Raw genomic sequence first — 18,698 nt, 5'->3', positions numbered from 1 at the left:
GGGGGGGGGGGGGGGGGCTTGAGACTATATAAAGTTGCAGCTGAGGGATGTTGTTCTAAACACGGCTGGTGGTATCATAGAGTTTGATATAGTTCAGAGCAAATTCAAATCCTCAGTGGGGCAGAGATGTGTCTGAAACCAGAACCTCAATGACTGCCTGACACCATTTTTGTATGCCTGATCTATGATTATGCCATTATAATTTCAATTTGTCATCAATCCATATACCATATGGACAATTATTCAGCCACAAGAAAGAATGAAGTACTGATACAGGCTACAACATGAATGAACTTTAAAAGCATTATACTAAGTGAAAGAAACCTGCACAAAAAGTCACATATTAATGACTCCATTTAGATAAAATGTCCAGGCAAATCTATAGAGATATAAAGTATATTAGTGATTGCTAGCAGTTAGAAGGGTAAAGAATTCAGGGTGACTGCTAATGGATATGGGACTTCTGTTTACGGTGATGAAATTTTCTAAAATTAGGTAGCAGTGATGGTTCCCAAACTCTGAGAATATACTAAAAACCACCGAATTATACACTTTAAAAGAGTGAATTTTGTTATGTGAATTGTTGTATTAAAAAAAGAATGGAAAGACATGAGTTTCCAGATTGAAAAGGTGCACTGAATGAAAATAAAGCTACATCTTGGTCAACTCTTTGCTTCATCATGAAATTTCAAAACACTGGAAAGAGAAGTATTTTAACAGAAACAGTGGAAACTAGACAACAATGGAGCAATTTCATTGAAATTCTAATGAAATTATTTCCAACCAAGAAACCTATATCTAGCCAAAATGTCAATCAAACATAAGTGCAGAATAAAGATATTTTCAGCAATGCAATGTCTCAAATAAAAAAATGTCCCACACACACTTTCCTAGAAAGCTATTAGAAATTGTGTTCACCCCAAAACAAAACAACATGAGATGGAGGAAAAAAGAGCTCCAGCCCAGTAGCGAGGGGAGGGGCACTGCAGGAAACCAGTGACAGGAGATGCACCAGGCAGAGGCTTGGGGAGGTCTTGAATTAATGGTAGAAATGAAAAATGGGAAATTATTAATTTCAAGGAAAACAAAAAAGCAATCACAGTATACTACATGCCTCAGCTATAAACAAGATTTATGTTGACATAATAATGTAAATTTTGAATTTCTGATCTAATCAAAATTATGATATACCTATATTGAGAGGATGGAAGGTTGGGAGGGTGGCAGGATAGGATGTTCACTTGTTTCAAAGTGGAAAAATTTTTTAAAAGACCACTAAATTCCCATTTTTCACTGTAGGAATCAATGGATGATGCCAAAAGGTGAATAATCAAGAAGTGGCAATAAAAGAAAGTCTTATTAAATATTCAGAGGAAAATCTGAAAGAATCAGTTAAAAGACTTGAAAGTAAAAACTATTTTTCATAACAAACCACAGAATTAACTGACTCTTTATATGCGTGTGATGTACAACTTGCATAAAAACAACAATCACAGCAACAAAATGAATGATTTAACCCTGGTGTGGGTTTAACTGCCCTTTACCAATGCATAAAGTGCATATTAAACTAAAATATTATGTGATGTTAACTGAATGAATTTGAAATAAATAAATGTAAGAAATAATAATAATCATATGAAAGAAGACCATTCATTATAATGGTCATTATAATGATATGCCTTTATCAAATTACTGATTTTGAAAATTGGTGAGAAGTTACAGACACTCCATTTCGTATGATATATAATAATGTACACTTCGCTTAGAGATAAATCTGCTAATGATTTTTTCTCCAATTACTTCATGGTCTATTCAAACATAATGTGAAGGTAATTGGAATTATTGATCATCTTCATACTGAACTTGGGCACTTTCATCAGACGGCAACTTTAGTACTTTAGCTGGAACGTTTGTCCAATTTCTCCAAGCTGATCATTATTGTCAGTCTTATTAATGCATCGCTCTCCTGCTTCCACCTGCCCCCTGAAGTATGCACAGTTTTTTTAAGATTATTATTTCCTTAACTAAGGAAACTTGGAAATGATTTCTGTGAGGAAAAACAAATGATTAATATGCAAAATATGTTTTTTCCTTTCTAAAGGAATTCTCTTTTTTTTACTACTGTTATCTTCCCTATGAGTTCCTTCTACAAATGAAGTCTTATTTTTTCAGTCCATTCTTTTCAACTATCACAGATTATACCAGCTTCACCATTAAATGTCTATAGTTTAAATGATTAAATTCGAAATTAAAGTAAGAAAAATAGTTTTTAAAGAAACCATAGTGGCATACTGTATTGTCATAAAAAGTCTAAACTGTAGTGGAATGTACTCATAAACTGTGTGTCTTTGTAAATAAGCAGGCATTTACTATCACAACAGTTAAAGATTAGACATGCTCCCATTTTAAATCATGTGGATTAAAATACTGAACTGTAATCAGGACCTCCGAATAAGGAATGGCAACCATATGAAATAAAACTAGAACACAGAGAAGATAGGTATGATGTAAACAGAAAAAAATACACTAAAATCTCAGCACCCAACATGATAATGAACAAACACAGTTTAAAGTGACTAAAGGAGACCATGACTCCCAATTTGATGAGAAAAAGCCATTAGGGAAAAGGATAGCAAAGAAGATTTGACTTTGTCCTACCAATTAGAGAAATAAGACATTCATAACAGAGCACTGACTGAAAGCTGGCTTGTTTTTTTTTTCATTTCTTTAATTTCTCCTTATGGTTCAAAATTCTTTTATCTTTAGCTGCCTGCACGTTCTGTCATCCACAACGTTTACATCTGTTCACTTGCAGTACTTGGTTCTGCATGGCAACCCACCCCTTCAGAATATAAGATCATAGCATTACACTGCATAAGTAGTTCTCCATATATGAAACTAAAACATCCTTGAAAGTCTTCCATAAAGAAAAGTCCATGAGTCAAATCCAGTTTCCCTACTGTTGTCACTAAAACACAAATATGTTCTAGTCCATGACATGTGAAGATCTATGACAACGACTTATAACTCAAATGGCACATGAAGATTATCTAGTCTAAGATCACAGTCCTCCACCAGATTTCAACCTCGTTAAAAGTAAGGGCTATGTATTTGTATCCCTAGAGCTTAAGGATAGTCCCTGGCACAGAGAAGACAGTCCACATATGTTGGAGGGAAAAAAAAAATGAATGAATTATTAAGCAAATGACCATAACAAGTTGTGTTTTTGCTTCCAAAAATTATGCCAAATGGGATGAGTTTAAATAACAGTGCAAAAACTTGGGCAGTCCTTTGCTATGTAAACTTGGAGCTACCCAGATTCACACTCGACACGGGAGATGATGCAGCTACTGGAAAGGGCATGCATGGAGTACTGAACATCTAAGCCTGAATCTCCTCATCTGCAAAATGGAGGGAACTTATACCCACTTCACGGTTTCAGTTGGCACTATATGACATAACATCTAAATTACATATTTCAATCCCTTGCATAAAGTACAGGTTAGGAACCCTCTCTACAATATTTCTGATGGAAATCCACTTACCCTCTACTGAATGCTCTTAGTGATAAGGTGTTCATTACACAAGGCACTGAATTTAATTTATGAGTAACACAAAACATTTGAACATTCTTCCCAGGATTAAACCAAAGCTAGCCTCTCCATAACTCTCACACTTGGCTTTCTTATCCTCTCTGGAATATTTATGTTACCTTTTCCCTACGCTCTTTAGTATGGCTTCAATTCTTCTGAGTAAGTCTTCCTGGCACCTTTACTGCTTCCATGTTGTATCCGCTCACATGCCCTTCCAGGTGCACTCTCCTGTTTGCTTCAGCTCTTTGAGCCAAAGAAATTACTAGTCTTTTTCACATAAACTGTTTTTAAGTTAACTTTCCTCCACTCTGTTTTTCCCTTTTTTTTTTTTTTTGATGTGGACCATTTTTAAAGCTTTTATTGAATTTTTTACAATATTGCTTTTTTTTTTTTATGTTTCGGTTTTTTAGCCACGAGGCGTGTGGGATCTTAGCTCCCTGACCAGGGATCGAACCCAGACTCCCTGCATTAGAAGGCGAAGTCTTTAACCACTGGACTGCCAGGGGAGTCCCTGCACCCTGTTTTTCTGTATTAGGTTAGGCTGCCTTTTTTTTTTTTTAAACCAAATACACTGTTTTACTTATCCCCACAGCAATTCACCTTGTAGGTTCTGCTCATCATTTCACCAGATCCTTTTTGACCCCTGATTCCATCACCCCAAGTGTTAATTATGGCTCCCAGCAACAACACATACACAAATAGGTCAAGCACATCATCTCAATGTCTTCATCTGAGTCATTAATAAAAATATCAAATAGGACAAGGTCAAGGACAGTGCCCTCCAGCATACACCGATAGACTTTTCTCCATCGCAATGTCGATTCATTAATCAATAGGCTTTGGGTGAAGTTGTTCAACCAGCAATAAACTGAAAGAATAATCTTCTAACAACTGAATTTCAATTTTATGTTGATAAGGATCTCATGAGAGTCCCTGTCACAACCTTTGCTGAAATAAGAAATAACACTGTTTCTTATTAAAAGGGAATGATTAGGGCTTCCCTGGTGGCGCAGTGGTTGAGAGTCCACCTGTCGATGCAGGGGACGCAGGTTCGTGCCCCAGCCCGGGAAGATCCCACATGCCGCGGAGCGGCTGGGCCCGTGAGCCATGGCCGCTGAGCCTGCGCGTCCGGAGCCTGTGCTCTGCAACGGGAGAGGCCACAACAGTGAGAGGCCCGCGTACCAAAAAAAAAAAAAAAGGGAATGATTAGACTTGAATGTCTAAAACTCTTTTTTTGCATTTCACTGATTTTCTACAGTAAGCTTACATGTCTACAGATTCAGAGGTGTGTTCCCTACCACCTTTTAAAAACCAGCATTCCTTATATAACCTTCATTCTTGATGATTTCTCAAAGATTATATGCAATGGTTTTCTTTTCACATTCTAGATGTAATTTACCTGGAACTACATAATGAACTCATTGTAGTAGATGTTTATGAGTGTGGGGTTTTTTTGGAGGGAGCGGGGGTTGGGAAGAGCAGGGAACTAAGGAAAGCATGTCCTATATCTGAAATTATTTCCTATATTGGGAAAATCCCCTGCTTTATGAATTTTGGTGGGAGGCAAGACCAAACCGTTGTTACAAAAGTCAAAAGGCCAGACACTCATCTTTGCATGGGACCTAGTGTCAGCTAACCAGACACAACCAGCCCTCACTTAGCATTAGGAGCTAACAACCCAAAGAAGCAGGGAGAATGTTGACACCATTTTGACATCATCAGTGGAGGTAATAACATCCAGTCACCCAGGGCAGCCACGCTGGTTTCTGACTATCCCATTGTCTGTGGTCTGCTCTACCCGTTATGGAGTAAGATTTGCTCTAGATCTTCTGCTTGGAAGAGAATTGTTTTTGAGAGAAAAAATAAAGACTATAAATAGAAGCTAAAGATGGAATATAGATAAATGGAAAAATAAAGAAAAAAAGTTTAAATATGAATTAAGTAGTTGTGTTTTTCCTAGGTTGTTCGCATTAAGTAGTAAAACTATTAGAGTCTCTTGCCCTTCCTGCTTAAATGTCACTCATTCACTCATATAAAACTTACTGGCTAAGCACCTACTATGTGCCAGACACTCTGCTAGGCACTGGACAGGCAGCCTCTGCTCTTGTGAAACCCCAGTCTATCTAGCTCAGAGTCTCAGGTGAAATAGTTTTATCTGGTTTCATAAATAATCTCCTTTCTTACAGGTGTTTCCTTCTCAGGATCCTCTGTTGGTGTTCCTCACCACTTCGCAGTGCCTTAATGTTATGCTGAATGTTGACGTGCCCCCGTGTTCAGTCCATGAAACTCTCTTCCATTTCTATGTTCATTTGCTCATACAGTGTTTTAATTATTGATTGCTGTACAAGAAACTAGCCCAAAACTTCGTGGCTTGAAACAACCACCATTATATTATCTCTGACAATTCTTGGGTCGAAAATTCAGAAAAGGCACAGCAGAGGACAATCCATCTTGGTTCCATGTGGCATCTGTGAGACTGGAATGTGCCCCTTACCCCCACCCAAGAAGCCTTCTTCAGTCACATGTCTGGCACTAGCCTGGTGGGGCAAATGGCTTGGCTGGGGTCCTATGTCTCAGGCCTAACTAACTTCACACTGTCTTCTGGGTTCTCAGTTCTCCTCCATGTAATCCAGGGCCTCTCCCCATGGTCTCTCCAGCAGGACAACTGGAATTCTAACATGGCTGATCAGGATGCTCAAGAGTGCAAAACAGAAGCTGTCAGGACCACAAGTGGCAAGAGTGTTCCTTCCACCATGCTCTTTTATTGGTTAGAGCAAGTCACAAGCCCAGCCTTAATTAAGGGGCAGGGACTACACAAGGGTGTGAATATCCAAAGGCATGGTTCATTTAGCGCCACCAAGGTAACAATGACCATACCTGGTGATCTCATCTAATCCCCTTGTTAAATATTATCTATGACCCTGACAACTTCCAAATCTCTACGTTGGACCTCTCTCCTAAATCCCAGACCCATATGTCTAACTGCCTTGTGACATCTTCACTTGCATATATAATAGGCATCTCAAAGTTAACCCCTTCGAGGCTGAGTTGCATCTTCCTGCAGTCTGCCTCATCTCTCCTCACAGCTCCACTGTTATAGTTGTTTCAGCCAAAACAACTTGGGATCATCCCTGACTCTTCTTCATTTCTCAAATGCCACATCAAATGCTATCAGCTCAACCTTAGAAATACATCTAGAATCCAACCACTTCTCACAACCTCCACTGCTGACATCATCCCACGCTTAGACAGCTGGGACAGCCTCCTAACTGGTCTCTCTGTTTCAGAACTTGCCCATCTTCAATCTATTCTTGAGAAAGCAGCCAGAGAGATTCAATTAAAATATAAGCCAGATCAGATCATTTCTCTGTTCAGCATCCTTTAGTGGTTTCCCATCTCATTCTGAGCAAAAAAAAAAAGTTCATCAAAATAAAACTTTACAAGGACCGACACAATCTGGACCCCATTGTGTCTTGGATTTTGTCTCCTCCTCCTGTCCTGCTTGCCTGCTCCATTCCAGCACAGGAGCCCCACTGCTCCTCACATAAGTCTTCTATCTGGAATGTTCTTGCCTTGAATATAGGTCTTCCTCCTACACCTCCCTCAGATTGTTACCTAAATAGCTCTCACCTTCTAAGCGAGGCCTTCCCTGACCACTGTCATTTAAAGTTGTACGTGCATGCACGTGTGCACATATATCATATCTCATAGGAAAGCAGAAAACTTTTCAATTGCCTCAGGATACTTTACTCTGGAAACCAGAATACTGATGGAGAGCTACAGTTTTTGAGAACAGATGTGGTATAAAATCATGCAAATTAAAGCATTCTTCGTAGATTTAGAAATCAAAATGTATGAGGCATAGAAACCAAATAATTAGGTAAATTGTGTGGCACGGTGAAAAGACAGAACATAACTTTCAGCTGCCTGTCCCATATCCAGCATCACACATACCTCAGGCCATCAAATAAAACTACGAAGATGGTTAACACCAGCAGACTGCAGAGTGAAATGGAGTAATGAGGAATTTTAGGCACAGCAGACTTGGACTAAAGTCTTATCTTTACCCTTTTAACTTAACCAAGTGATTTAGTAAATCTTAATTTCTCTAAGCATTCTTCTTCCTCATCGAGTATAAAAAAACTGGATAACAAAAACACTTGCCTTATATACTTCATAGGGCTAAAGATGGAATCTAATGGAATAGCATTTATGAGAGAGTGCTTTGTAGACTGTAAAACACTATAAAAACATATTATGTGAAAAAAAAGAAGAAAAATACCTTATGTGATTTTTGGTGATTCATAAATCCCTTCATATGACTTTTGGTGACAGTTTTTTTTCATGTGGAATATAGATTTTTGTATTACGTAACGGTGTACATTAGCTTGGAATATTTCACAGTAGAAGAAATAAAATTATTGCTCCAAATAATCATGATCAGTTATAAGTTTGTTGCATTTCTTCTTATATTGATATGTTATTAAATATGTAATGAAATTACATATTTAAATATGTAATGAAAAATGTAATATATTATTAAATATGTAATGAAAAATGCTGCTACACACACTTTGCTCTCATGCAATTTAAAACAGAATGGTTATGCACTTTAACTAATGGTAATATATATTTACATAATCATGTTTACTATTAATATTCTTATTTCCACTTACAGAATCTGTTTTAGATTTTTCAACATGGTGTTAAGCAGGGTAATGTGGCACTTATTTGTCTTTGGCAAAAAATAAAAACTAAATTGCTTAACTTTTTGTTTATGTAGAAAAAAGTTTTGCTAGCATTTTCACATTTTTTATATTTCTCTTCCATGTCTCAAACCCAGGCAGGAAAAAAAGATGGCTATAATAATATTTTAGACCATTATGAAACCACATACCTTTTCAAGCTAATGGAGCCACTGCTTGGATAAAGATACTCCTTCACATTTGACAACAACTGGAGAAAGGAAGTACCCAAAAGAGCACCCATCACGAGGGCCCGCAGGTTACACCAACGAGCCATGAGCAGCTTGCGGGCACACTTCCCACTGTGTGTCAGCCTTGCAGCTTGCAGATCACTATATCTACACATTTTGAAAGTGTGTAAGAAACTAAATTTCAGATGTTTCAGGAGTTTTACCCAGTACTTAAGAGATAGCCTACACTAACAATATCCTATTATACACTGAATCACTTTAATAGTGACCTCCAAAGTCATTTCCTCGAATATTCTTTCACATCAATAACTTCTCATCACTTATTTCATTATTCTGGCCCCCAGAAGGCTTTTATGTAACCTAAAATGTCATTCATGGCAATAATATAAAGCAGCCAGGCGTAGAGTTCTCTTTTAAAGCAAAAAAACAGAAATATATTTATACAGTGTGTACACTATCATAAATAAGAATCTCTTACCTTGTGGAACCCAAATTATATAGGTACCTCAAAAAATGCTTGAATACTTAATAAATTCAAATGTCCAAAGGAAAAATTCAATAGTACCTAATGAATCTTAAATTATGTTACTTTTCCTGCATATCTAGGGTTTTCGTGAGTATGAGGTATGAATTTTCCTATACTGTTTAACATACTCGGTCCCCTCCCTCAAAAAATATGCTGTTAATTACATGGAACTACAAAATCAACATTTTTTAGAAAATAACTTTGACATTAACAATTTTTAAATATGGCAATATCATCATTAAGTTTGGGAAACTGTAGATTAAAATGTTTGATACTGATTTTAGGGCTTGCTAAATAACAAGATTCTGTGTATGTGTGTGTGTGTGTGTGTGTGTGTATGTGTGTGTATTTAAGTAGATTCTAGTGAAATAAATGGGGCAACACTCGATCTTACAAGTTTCCTTTATGGAAACTTAAAACATTTCATAATTAAAATAAAATTTTAAGTGGCTGGGTTTTCAACCAGTCCACAAAACTTATTCAACCTACAGAGCAGTTTAACTGTACTTAGGATTTAAATACAGTTGCATCTTAGGTGCAGAACAGGGAAGGTTGTGTAAAGAAAAAAGAAAGTTTCCTTTCCCCCTTCTGACCAAAAGCTCAACCTAAGTAAAGCCGAACATAAACAGGAGACACAATATTGCAATTAGGATTCAAAGTAAGATGAATCTGAGTCTATCTTTCATGCCACAAGACCCTAAAAAGCATTTCATCTCCCAAATCCTTAGGTTTCTCCTTTGTAGGGTGGTGACAGTCACAGATCCATAAGACTGTTGAGAACATCAAAAGTGAAAATGAATGCAAAACCCCCAGCACAGTGCCCAGCATAAAACTCAATACATTTTAGTTGTTGGTTTTTAGTTTTGTGGTCATACTTGTCTTAAACATTATTTCAGCTCCCTTTCTGATCCCTCACTCATCATCTCAAATCCACAAGTGCCCTCCTGTTTCCTACCCTGTGCCCCTCCACTAGATCTGCTCTAATTCCCATGGCATGTCATGCTTTGAAACTTCTATCACCTTCCCACTGCTGTGAAACATGCAAGAAAAGAGTAGAATTTATTTCTGCTAGATACTGTGAGGAAAACAATCTGATTAAATTAATCCATTAAAGTATGTAAGAATCTTAATTTTCCTTGAGATATTGGCATATGTGGGGGGAAAAAAGGCAAGCAATGAAAAAGCAGTGTAAGAAAAGAGAAACTTTAGGAAATATTCAGGGAAGTTATTTTTTTACTGGGCAATAGCCACAGAGGCAGGTTAATACTGTCAGGGAGTCTACACCTTCCCCACTCTAACTGGGAAGACTCTGAAAGGAATTTCTACAGCATAGACCTCCCCTGCTCCCGCCTCCCCAACTCTGATTTCAGAGACTCACTGGTACATTTTACTTAAAATAAGCCAAACAAGGGCTTCCCTGGTGGCGCAGTGGTTGAGAGTCTGCCTGCCAATGCAGGGGACATGGGTTCGTGCCCCGGTCCGGGAAGATCCCACATGCCGTGAAGCGGCTGGGCCCGTGAACCGTGGCTGCTGAGCCTGCGCGTCCGGAGCCTGTGCTTCACACCGAGAGAGGCCACAGCAGTGAGAGGCCCGCATAGCGGGAAAAAAAAAAAAAGCCAAACAAACTTAAGAGGTAGCAACAAAAAGCACTTCACTAGAGAGAGCAAAAGGATAGGAGATGAAGTAAATAGAAAAAGACAAAGAAAGGCGGAGATGAGAAAGGCAAAGAAATACTGGAAAAGTAAAGAAATAAAGGTGGAGTGGAGAAAGGAAGAGGAGGCAAGGCAGGGCAATCGTAAGTCATGAATGACACAGTGTGCCTCGTTCTCTAAAAGAGAACAGGTTAATCTACGCCTTAGCTCCCCCAGAGAAGTTAGGCATGAAATGCCCGCAGAGTACTGCATATATGCACCCTATTTTGTAGTTTATTGAAGAGGACCTGGGATGTCTCCAGAAGAACTGGGACCAAGGGGAATTTCACTCACAAAAAGAAGAATCATTTTAAAAGTCAGTCTTAATCAGTTGACAAATACTGCAGGACAGTGAATTTCTTTCCTTTTATGTGGCAACTTCCACAGAATATAAAATGATCAAACGACATCTGCTCTGATATGCACATTTTTAGCTTCACAAATATATTTAATTTTCTTTTAAGATTTGAAAGACACGTTTTCACATTATTTTTGTTCATTTCTCTATCAATGTTACTGATTTTAGGGGCCAAACTAATTTTTCTTCCTCTCAATTTAATTAACCAATTTCGGGGGAGGGAACAAGTATATTTTTGAAATCTCTTTTGTAATGTTTTGTGGAAAAGGTAGTCAAGTATACTAAGAAAGATCTGGATTTAACTGAAATATTGCAACTAGACATACTACAAAATACGAAACAAAAATTCCAATTCTAAATCAGCTGAATACATTATTGACCCCCATATCATCAGTTAAACAAAAGAAATTATATTTGCATTGATGTGTGAATCTGCATCCATTCTTGGTAGCATGTAATATATGCAACTGCTTGGCTCTAGCTGTCCTTGTAGCCACATTACCATATTATTCAAATGTATCTATCATTTATATGTAAATAGACAAGATGAATGGCTTCTTCATAAGACAACAATTTTCAAATGACAAACAGACATAGGCAGACATTAGCAAGATAAAAGTGTTGTAAATATTCATTCTATTATATATTTTTAAGGGAAAATGGACACTATTTCAAATGTTTTAAAAAGTAGGGTGGTAATTACAAAATGGGATCTTAATACATTCACAATACCAACAGCTATTCTTCTCAATAAAGGTCTCTACCAATGTCATTTGTATCTTGTAAATTACATGTTCTCAGATCCATCTGTGAAAATTGGGATGTTAATTATCATGGTTACATTTCATGGTTCCACAGTTAAATGCTGAAGTGGTGCTACACAAATACCATATGTTTTTCTAAGAGAAATGGAGTAAGATTAATTATGAGTTCAAGTCCAAGTCTCAACACAATAAGATCATTACATTGTGTGCTACGCAAATTGGAAGTTTTAATTAATAGCTGAAATACTAACGGAGGGGAAAAACTATGCAGTCTAAATTGTAAGTATCAGGCTTTTCTCCACAAAAGTCATCCAAATAAGGATGCTTTTGAGAAACCAAGTTATAAATCCAAAGAAAAAAAATTTTTGTTGTCCGTGAACTTCCTTGATGGAGTGATCACCATCATGTTGTTTAATCCTATTTGATAAACCTAAAAATTACAGTGTATACTAGTAACAAATAGGTTATAGACAATATATCTGATGAAAATTCAACTGAACATTTTTTCTGGATTTTTCTTTAAGATACATATCATTCAAAATTATGCAAAATTACAAGTCTCGTGTACTCAGATAAAATACTCACTTCAGTATAGCTAACTAAAGACAAAACTCTATGATAATACTATAAGAATTTTATTCATATTTATAAAATCTGAATTCTCATTTTACTTACCACATATTCAAACACAAGTGTCAGCGTCTCCTTGGTGTGGATGATGTCATGAAGCAGCACTATGTTAGCATGTTTCAGTCCTTTTAACAGAGAAGCTGTTAAATAAAGTGGACAAAGAGACAATTTATCATGGGTAACAAGCAACTGATTTGTTTCATTATCATTTTGGTACATCATCAGATGAAATATACCTATTCTCCCATTTTCCAAGCCAATAACAATTCAGAATCAAGGGCAGAGGAACAAGGTTTTCATTTTGATTAAGTTACCTCCAATTAATTCACCTGTTATTTGTTATTAATCTTTAGTTAGATTCCATATGGTCAGAGAACATACTTGGTTTGATTTCAAATGTTTCAAATTTAGGTTTGTTTTGTTACCTAGGATATGGTTTATCTCCATATGTATGAAATATATATTCTACTGATATTGGATGGAGAGTTCTATAAATGTCGATTAGAGCCTGTTGGTTGATGGTATCACTGAATTCTTCTACAGTATATATTTGCTGATTTTCTGAATAGTGGTTCTATCAATGACTGAGAGAGGGACGTTGACATCCCCAACTGCAACTGGCAATTTGTCAATTTCTTATTTGAGTTCTGCCAGTTTTTGCTTTGTGTGCTTTGAAGCTCTGTAGTTTACTATATATACATTTAAGATTGTTGTGTTTTCTTTGTGAATTGGCCCCTTTTACCAATATATAATGCATCTCTTTGTCCCCGGTAATTTTCTTTACTCTGAAGTGTTCTGTCAGATATTAATATAGCCACTCCAGCTTGACTTTGATTAGTGTTCATATGATATATCTTTTTATATTTTTTTTCTTTTGGCCTACACCAATGGCCATTCAGGTAGAATACTCAAAGAACAGAAGCTTCCTCTATCATTGTTAATTATTTTAGTAGCACCGTGTCTTCGATTTTTGGTATACAACCTGAAGAGAAAAAAGAAACACAAAACATATTTTTGTGTGTGTGTTCTGTCAGGAACTTGTAACTGTTCATTTATTCATCAAATATTTATTGAGAACCTAGTTAACAGCACGGGTGGCCCTGGACAAACCTCGAACTCTTGATAATAACACTGCAAGACCACCTCTTTAAAAAGAGATTTATAACACAAAGCATGAACCCTGCTGTAAACTCTGGACTTTGGGTGATAATCATGTGTCAAGGTAGGTTTATCGCTTGTAACAGATGTACCACTCTGATGACACATGTTGATAGTAGGGGAGGATTGGGGTGGAGGGTAGGGAAGGGAGTATATGAAAACTCTCTGTACTTTCCACTCCATTTTGCTGTGAACCTTAAAACTGCTCTAAAAAAATAAAGTCTATTTTAAAAAATAAAAAGATATATCTATGTTTTAACATACTCAAAGAAAAAGCAAGTCTAGATTGTTTAATATTTTACTGAAATAAAATGGCATTTTCGATATGGAATCATCATGCAAAGAGGCTATACTGGGCAGTCCCCAGAGAAGGCAGAGACAAAGCCTGTAGACTGTTACATTCTCGTATGACCCCAATTAATGTGAGCTCCTGTTTTTAGAGTTATTATTGCTATGAATTTCCACTGTCTTCACCAGGCAAACCTATTTCAGGACAATATATCTTTAATCCAAAGATGAACTTCAACAAACACTTAATTGATCCAGAGAAGGCCATTCAGACTGAGAATACTTGGTGTGGCTGGTTCCAACACCAGAAGACAACAAGAAGTGTGTTTCCTCTGAAACTGAATCAGCAGCATCAGTGTGTCGTCCAAAGCCAGAGAGGTCTAAGCTAACTATCATGGGGAGGCCCTCTCTTCCGCCTCACATATATCTACCGTGGGCAAGTTAGTTTTACACACTGAAAACCTTATAGTAAAAATATCTACAAATTTATTTTATCTGAGCTTTGTAAATTAGCACTCATGAGAAAATAATTACTAAAAATAACAATAACAATAAAATCACAGCACACAAACTTCGAAGAAGCAACCACTACATAGACGTATGATAGAGTTTAGTACTGTTAATTCCAATAATTTACAATCTTCCTTCTTTTAATTATTCAAATATTTAATTATATTTTCATTATTCAACCATCGGCCTCAAACAAGTAAAGCTTTATTACACAGCTAATCTCCAGGCATTAATCATTAATCCGTTGGGGAACCAACTGCACACGTGCTCAAATTTTAAAAAGGACACTTGGACCTACGCTAGTCTTCTGAGGCAGACTCATCCTCAAAGATCAAGATTTCAAACCACAACAGGGTATTTGGAAGTGATGGCCAGGTACAGTACTTCTCACCTAGCCTGTGCATGAATATGCATATAGGTAAAATGAATCAAGGACCTAATGAATATTATGTTTATGAAAGGAACCTAGCTTTGTGAGGCAAGTTTTGGAAAGATATAATATCTTTTGTAATCCTGTCTGATTTCATTTTTCAAGTTATCCCTTCAGTTTGTCAAATTCAGTGATGATACTTATCAGCAACAACTCCAAAAAGGTACTGAAGCTTACAATTCATTGAATATCCCATCTACAATTTCAGTAAAATCAATTCTCTGCCATTATTTATCCTGGGGAAAAAATACATCTTCCTGATGGTGACCAATATTATAGCAAAAAAGTCATGTCATTTTTTACTATTTTTTTTGTGGTACGTGGGCCTCTCACTGTTGTGGCCTCTCCCGTTGCGGAGCACAGGCTCCTGACGCGCAGGCTCAGCGGCCACACCTCACGGGCCCAGCCGCTCCGCGGCACGCGGGATCCTCCCGGACCGGGGCACGAACCCGCATCCCCTGCATCGGCAGGCGGACTCTCAACCACTGCGCCACCAGGGAAGCCCTACATTACATTTTTGACCATTTCTACATGAAGACTCAAAGCCTCCATATTTCGTTCTATTAACTCTCAATTATTACAGATTTTAGATTTCTAACTATATTTACATACACTGCTAAAACCACACTATAAGTCAAATAACTACCAAGAACTGTATTTGAAAATAAGCACTTTTTCTTTTGAGATTAACATAACAAATTTGTATTTGGAAAAGGCTAAAGCCACTAATTTCAAAGCTGATGGCAGAAAAATGACATTGAAGGGCAGAAAACCAACCACAATATCTACCAACATGAGGGTAGGTGACAGACCTGACTAACTTGGAGGCTGCCAAGGCAACAGCCGCTGCTCCAAGCCAGGTGCGATATACTGTCACTCCTGCTGTTACCAAGGCAAGTGAGTCTCCTGGGCTGCCAAGTCGGTCCAGTGATTAACACCTACAAGTCCTAGAGCCAGTATGTCTCCCTTTTCAAGACAAGCACTGTCAAAATACTACTCCATGTAATCCTAATAATATCTCAAATATACCACGTTATTTTCTCATCGTTTACATACAAAACAAATCCTGTAACACTGGCATTAGTAATTCTAGCATGCTTCATTTCCCCACAAGTTTTAAGCAAACATATGGCAAACATTTTAAATTCATTTCACCAGTGAGGCTTGAAAAGGTACAAACGTACATGACATAAAACACTTGTAATTAAGGGTGAGGGTAAAAATGCTAACAATAATTCTGGGGCTGTGATGTCGAAACAATACAGAAACAGAAAAACACTGTTGCTCATAAAGATAACTGCCTTTGACAAAGTCCCAGTAAGACAGGAGGACAAAGGGAGTGCTCCCTTAGTTTAGTAGCAGGATTCAGACACCCACTGTCTGAAGGCGTATAGAAACCTTGATCTCCCACTTTCAGAATAAACATCCTAGGTTTCCACTCTGAGGTGGAAGAGTTAAATTTCTTCTAAATGCTAATCTCATCATGATTAAAATAAAACCCTTCTTTACTATTTCCAACCGTCTTCTAGGTCATTATTTGACATCCTACTACTAGGAAAGGAGAGATCACAAGTAATCACAACCCATCCTTGCTCACTCTCCCTTTAGCCTCTGGAAAGAACTAGTGCATTCACGTTATCCTCTCATCATTTTTACGTTTTCTTTTTCAGTGGGGTGAAAGGGGATGCTGAGGGGCTGCTACTTGATTTTTCTAGAAGACAAAGATTACTACCTATTAAACCCAAGAAGCCAACTGTATTTCAAGCTACAACCACAACAGACATAAACCTTTCCTTGAAGCCCATAGCTAGATAGCTCTAAGGCTGCTGAAATTCACTTTATACTAGAAATAATAGTATACTTTCTTTTTTAAATTGAAGTATAGTTAATTTACGATGTTGTGTTAGTTTCAAGTGTACAGTGAAGTGATTCAGTTATACATATATGTGTGTGCTATACATTCTTTTTCATATTCTTTTCCATTATAAGTTATTACAAGATATTGAGTATAGCTTCCTGTGCTATACAGTAGGTCCTTGTTATTTATCTATCAATATAATATATAGTAGTGTGTATATGTTAATACCAAACTCCAAATTTATCTTTTTACTTATTTCAATAAGTTCTACTTCTCACTTACTTGCTAGTGGATTCTGAATATTTTCATAGCGAAAATATTCTGAATGGGAAAAACAAGGGTGAACAACAACAACAAAATACACTGAGAAAGACAAAAGTGCTTGTTTAACTGTGTCTGTGATGAGGAGGTGATCTAGACAGAGAAAGGCACTCATGCCTGCCCTGAAAACCAATGCGAAGCTCCAGGTTAACTTATGCATGGTTCCAGAAGGTATGTTGCCCACTGTGGCTACATACTAGGAGAAATGCTGTAGTTCTACACAGTTCTAGACCTTCCCCTAAATGAGATCTGATCTGATAAACACACACACACACACACACACACACACACACACAACCATAAACTAATAAATGAAAAGGTAAGAGAATCAGGTTAAAAAATGGAATTGTATCTTTGACTCCATTTTTACTTTTTATACTTTTACACACATACATACAAAAGAGTCAACTCTTTGTTATGGGGAAAGAGGTCACAGCTAATCCAAAACACAAGGTTAAAACACATGTGATGTCGAATAAACTTAACTTAGCTAAAACCACATGAAGGATTTAGAGACATGTTTTTGTTCACCACATGCTATCCAAATGTGGAAAGATAATACAAAAGGTTAGGAATTCTTTATACATATCACATAACTTGTTTTCTATCCACCACAAAGTCTACTGTTTTTATTTGCTCCGTAGCTGAGGTTTTCTATTTGAGGATGGAAAGAACTTCAGTCCCACTGCATATCCCCCCTGCTCTGCTCCCCTCCTAATTTCCCCATCACAGACCTGAAAAGTGGTATTCGAATTACAGCCTCAGCCAGCCGTTCAGCCATCGCTCCCTGTGCATCCACCACTTTACTGGCAAAGAGCAGTCAGCTGGGGGCTATTTCCATGTTGCAGCCTCACAGAACCACACTGACAGCTTTTGCTAAATCACTCAAAGAACAGGTTCCTCTAACAGTACAGCTTAACCACGTGAAACTGCCAATATTTGACATCTTTGACCTAACTAACACAGCAATTTCGAGTGGTTCAACCTAATAGAGTTTACCTGGTTCAAAGCAATTTTAACTTCTCCACAGATGCATGGTTACTCTTCCCACTGTTAATATTCAAACAAATTAATCAGCCAAGAATTGACTCTGAATAGAAAGAAAAAAAAAAAGGAAGAATCTGTTCATCAAACTATGGTTATAGATGAGGGGAGGGATATAGAAACAATTTAATTTTGTATGAGTACCTTTCTATATCATTTGAATTGTTTATGATAAAGATATATTCCTTTTATAATAAAAGAGATACCTGGAAAAGTTTTTTATTAGAGTGGATTGGCGAAAGAGAACTGAAATAATACTATAAAAGGTACACTGATGTTTAACTACACAATTAATGTGCAGCTACAATAATGAATCATTATAACTACAGTGTGATCCTTCACCACTAATTCCTCTTCATGAAGGTATTGGTGCAAATCCTTGCATTATAAGGGTCTATTTTCCTGTTCTGGAACGTGACACGCCCTGTGTCAGCCTCTAATTTGCAGTCATGTCACACGTTAATCAAAAATGTTGAAACTGGGGGTTTCCCTGGTGGCGCAGTGGTTGAGAGTCCGCCTGCCGATGCAGGGGACACGGGTTCGTGCCCCGGTCCGGGGAGATCCCACATGCCACGGAGCGGCTGGGCCTGT

General features: G+C 37.4%; 1 protein-coding gene across 4 annotated transcripts in view; it reads right to left on the bottom strand.

Annotated features, from left to right (window-relative positions):
- The window catches only part of CDK14 (cyclin dependent kinase 14), a 593,024-nt gene that overhangs the window by 318,916 nt on the left and 255,410 nt on the right, over positions 1–18,698 (bottom strand). For all 4 annotated transcript variants that reach the window (XM_007452057.1, XM_007452058.1, XM_007452056.1 and 1 more), the window contains one exon: positions 12,544–12,638. In XM_007452057.1, coding sequence (XP_007452119.1) covers positions 12,544–12,638 — 95 coding nt within the window. The remainder of the gene's footprint in view (positions 1–12,543; positions 12,639–18,698) is intronic.

The sequence above is a fragment of the Lipotes vexillifer genome, unplaced genomic scaffold (assembly GCF_000442215.2).
Source record: "Lipotes vexillifer unplaced genomic scaffold, Lipotes_vexillifer_v1.1 scaffold161, whole genome shotgun sequence".
Taxonomy (NCBI): Eukaryota; Metazoa; Chordata; class Mammalia; order Artiodactyla; family Lipotidae; genus Lipotes; species Lipotes vexillifer.
The sequence above is the reverse complement of the archived record's forward strand: the minus strand, read 5'-3'. Positions and strand labels throughout refer to the sequence as shown.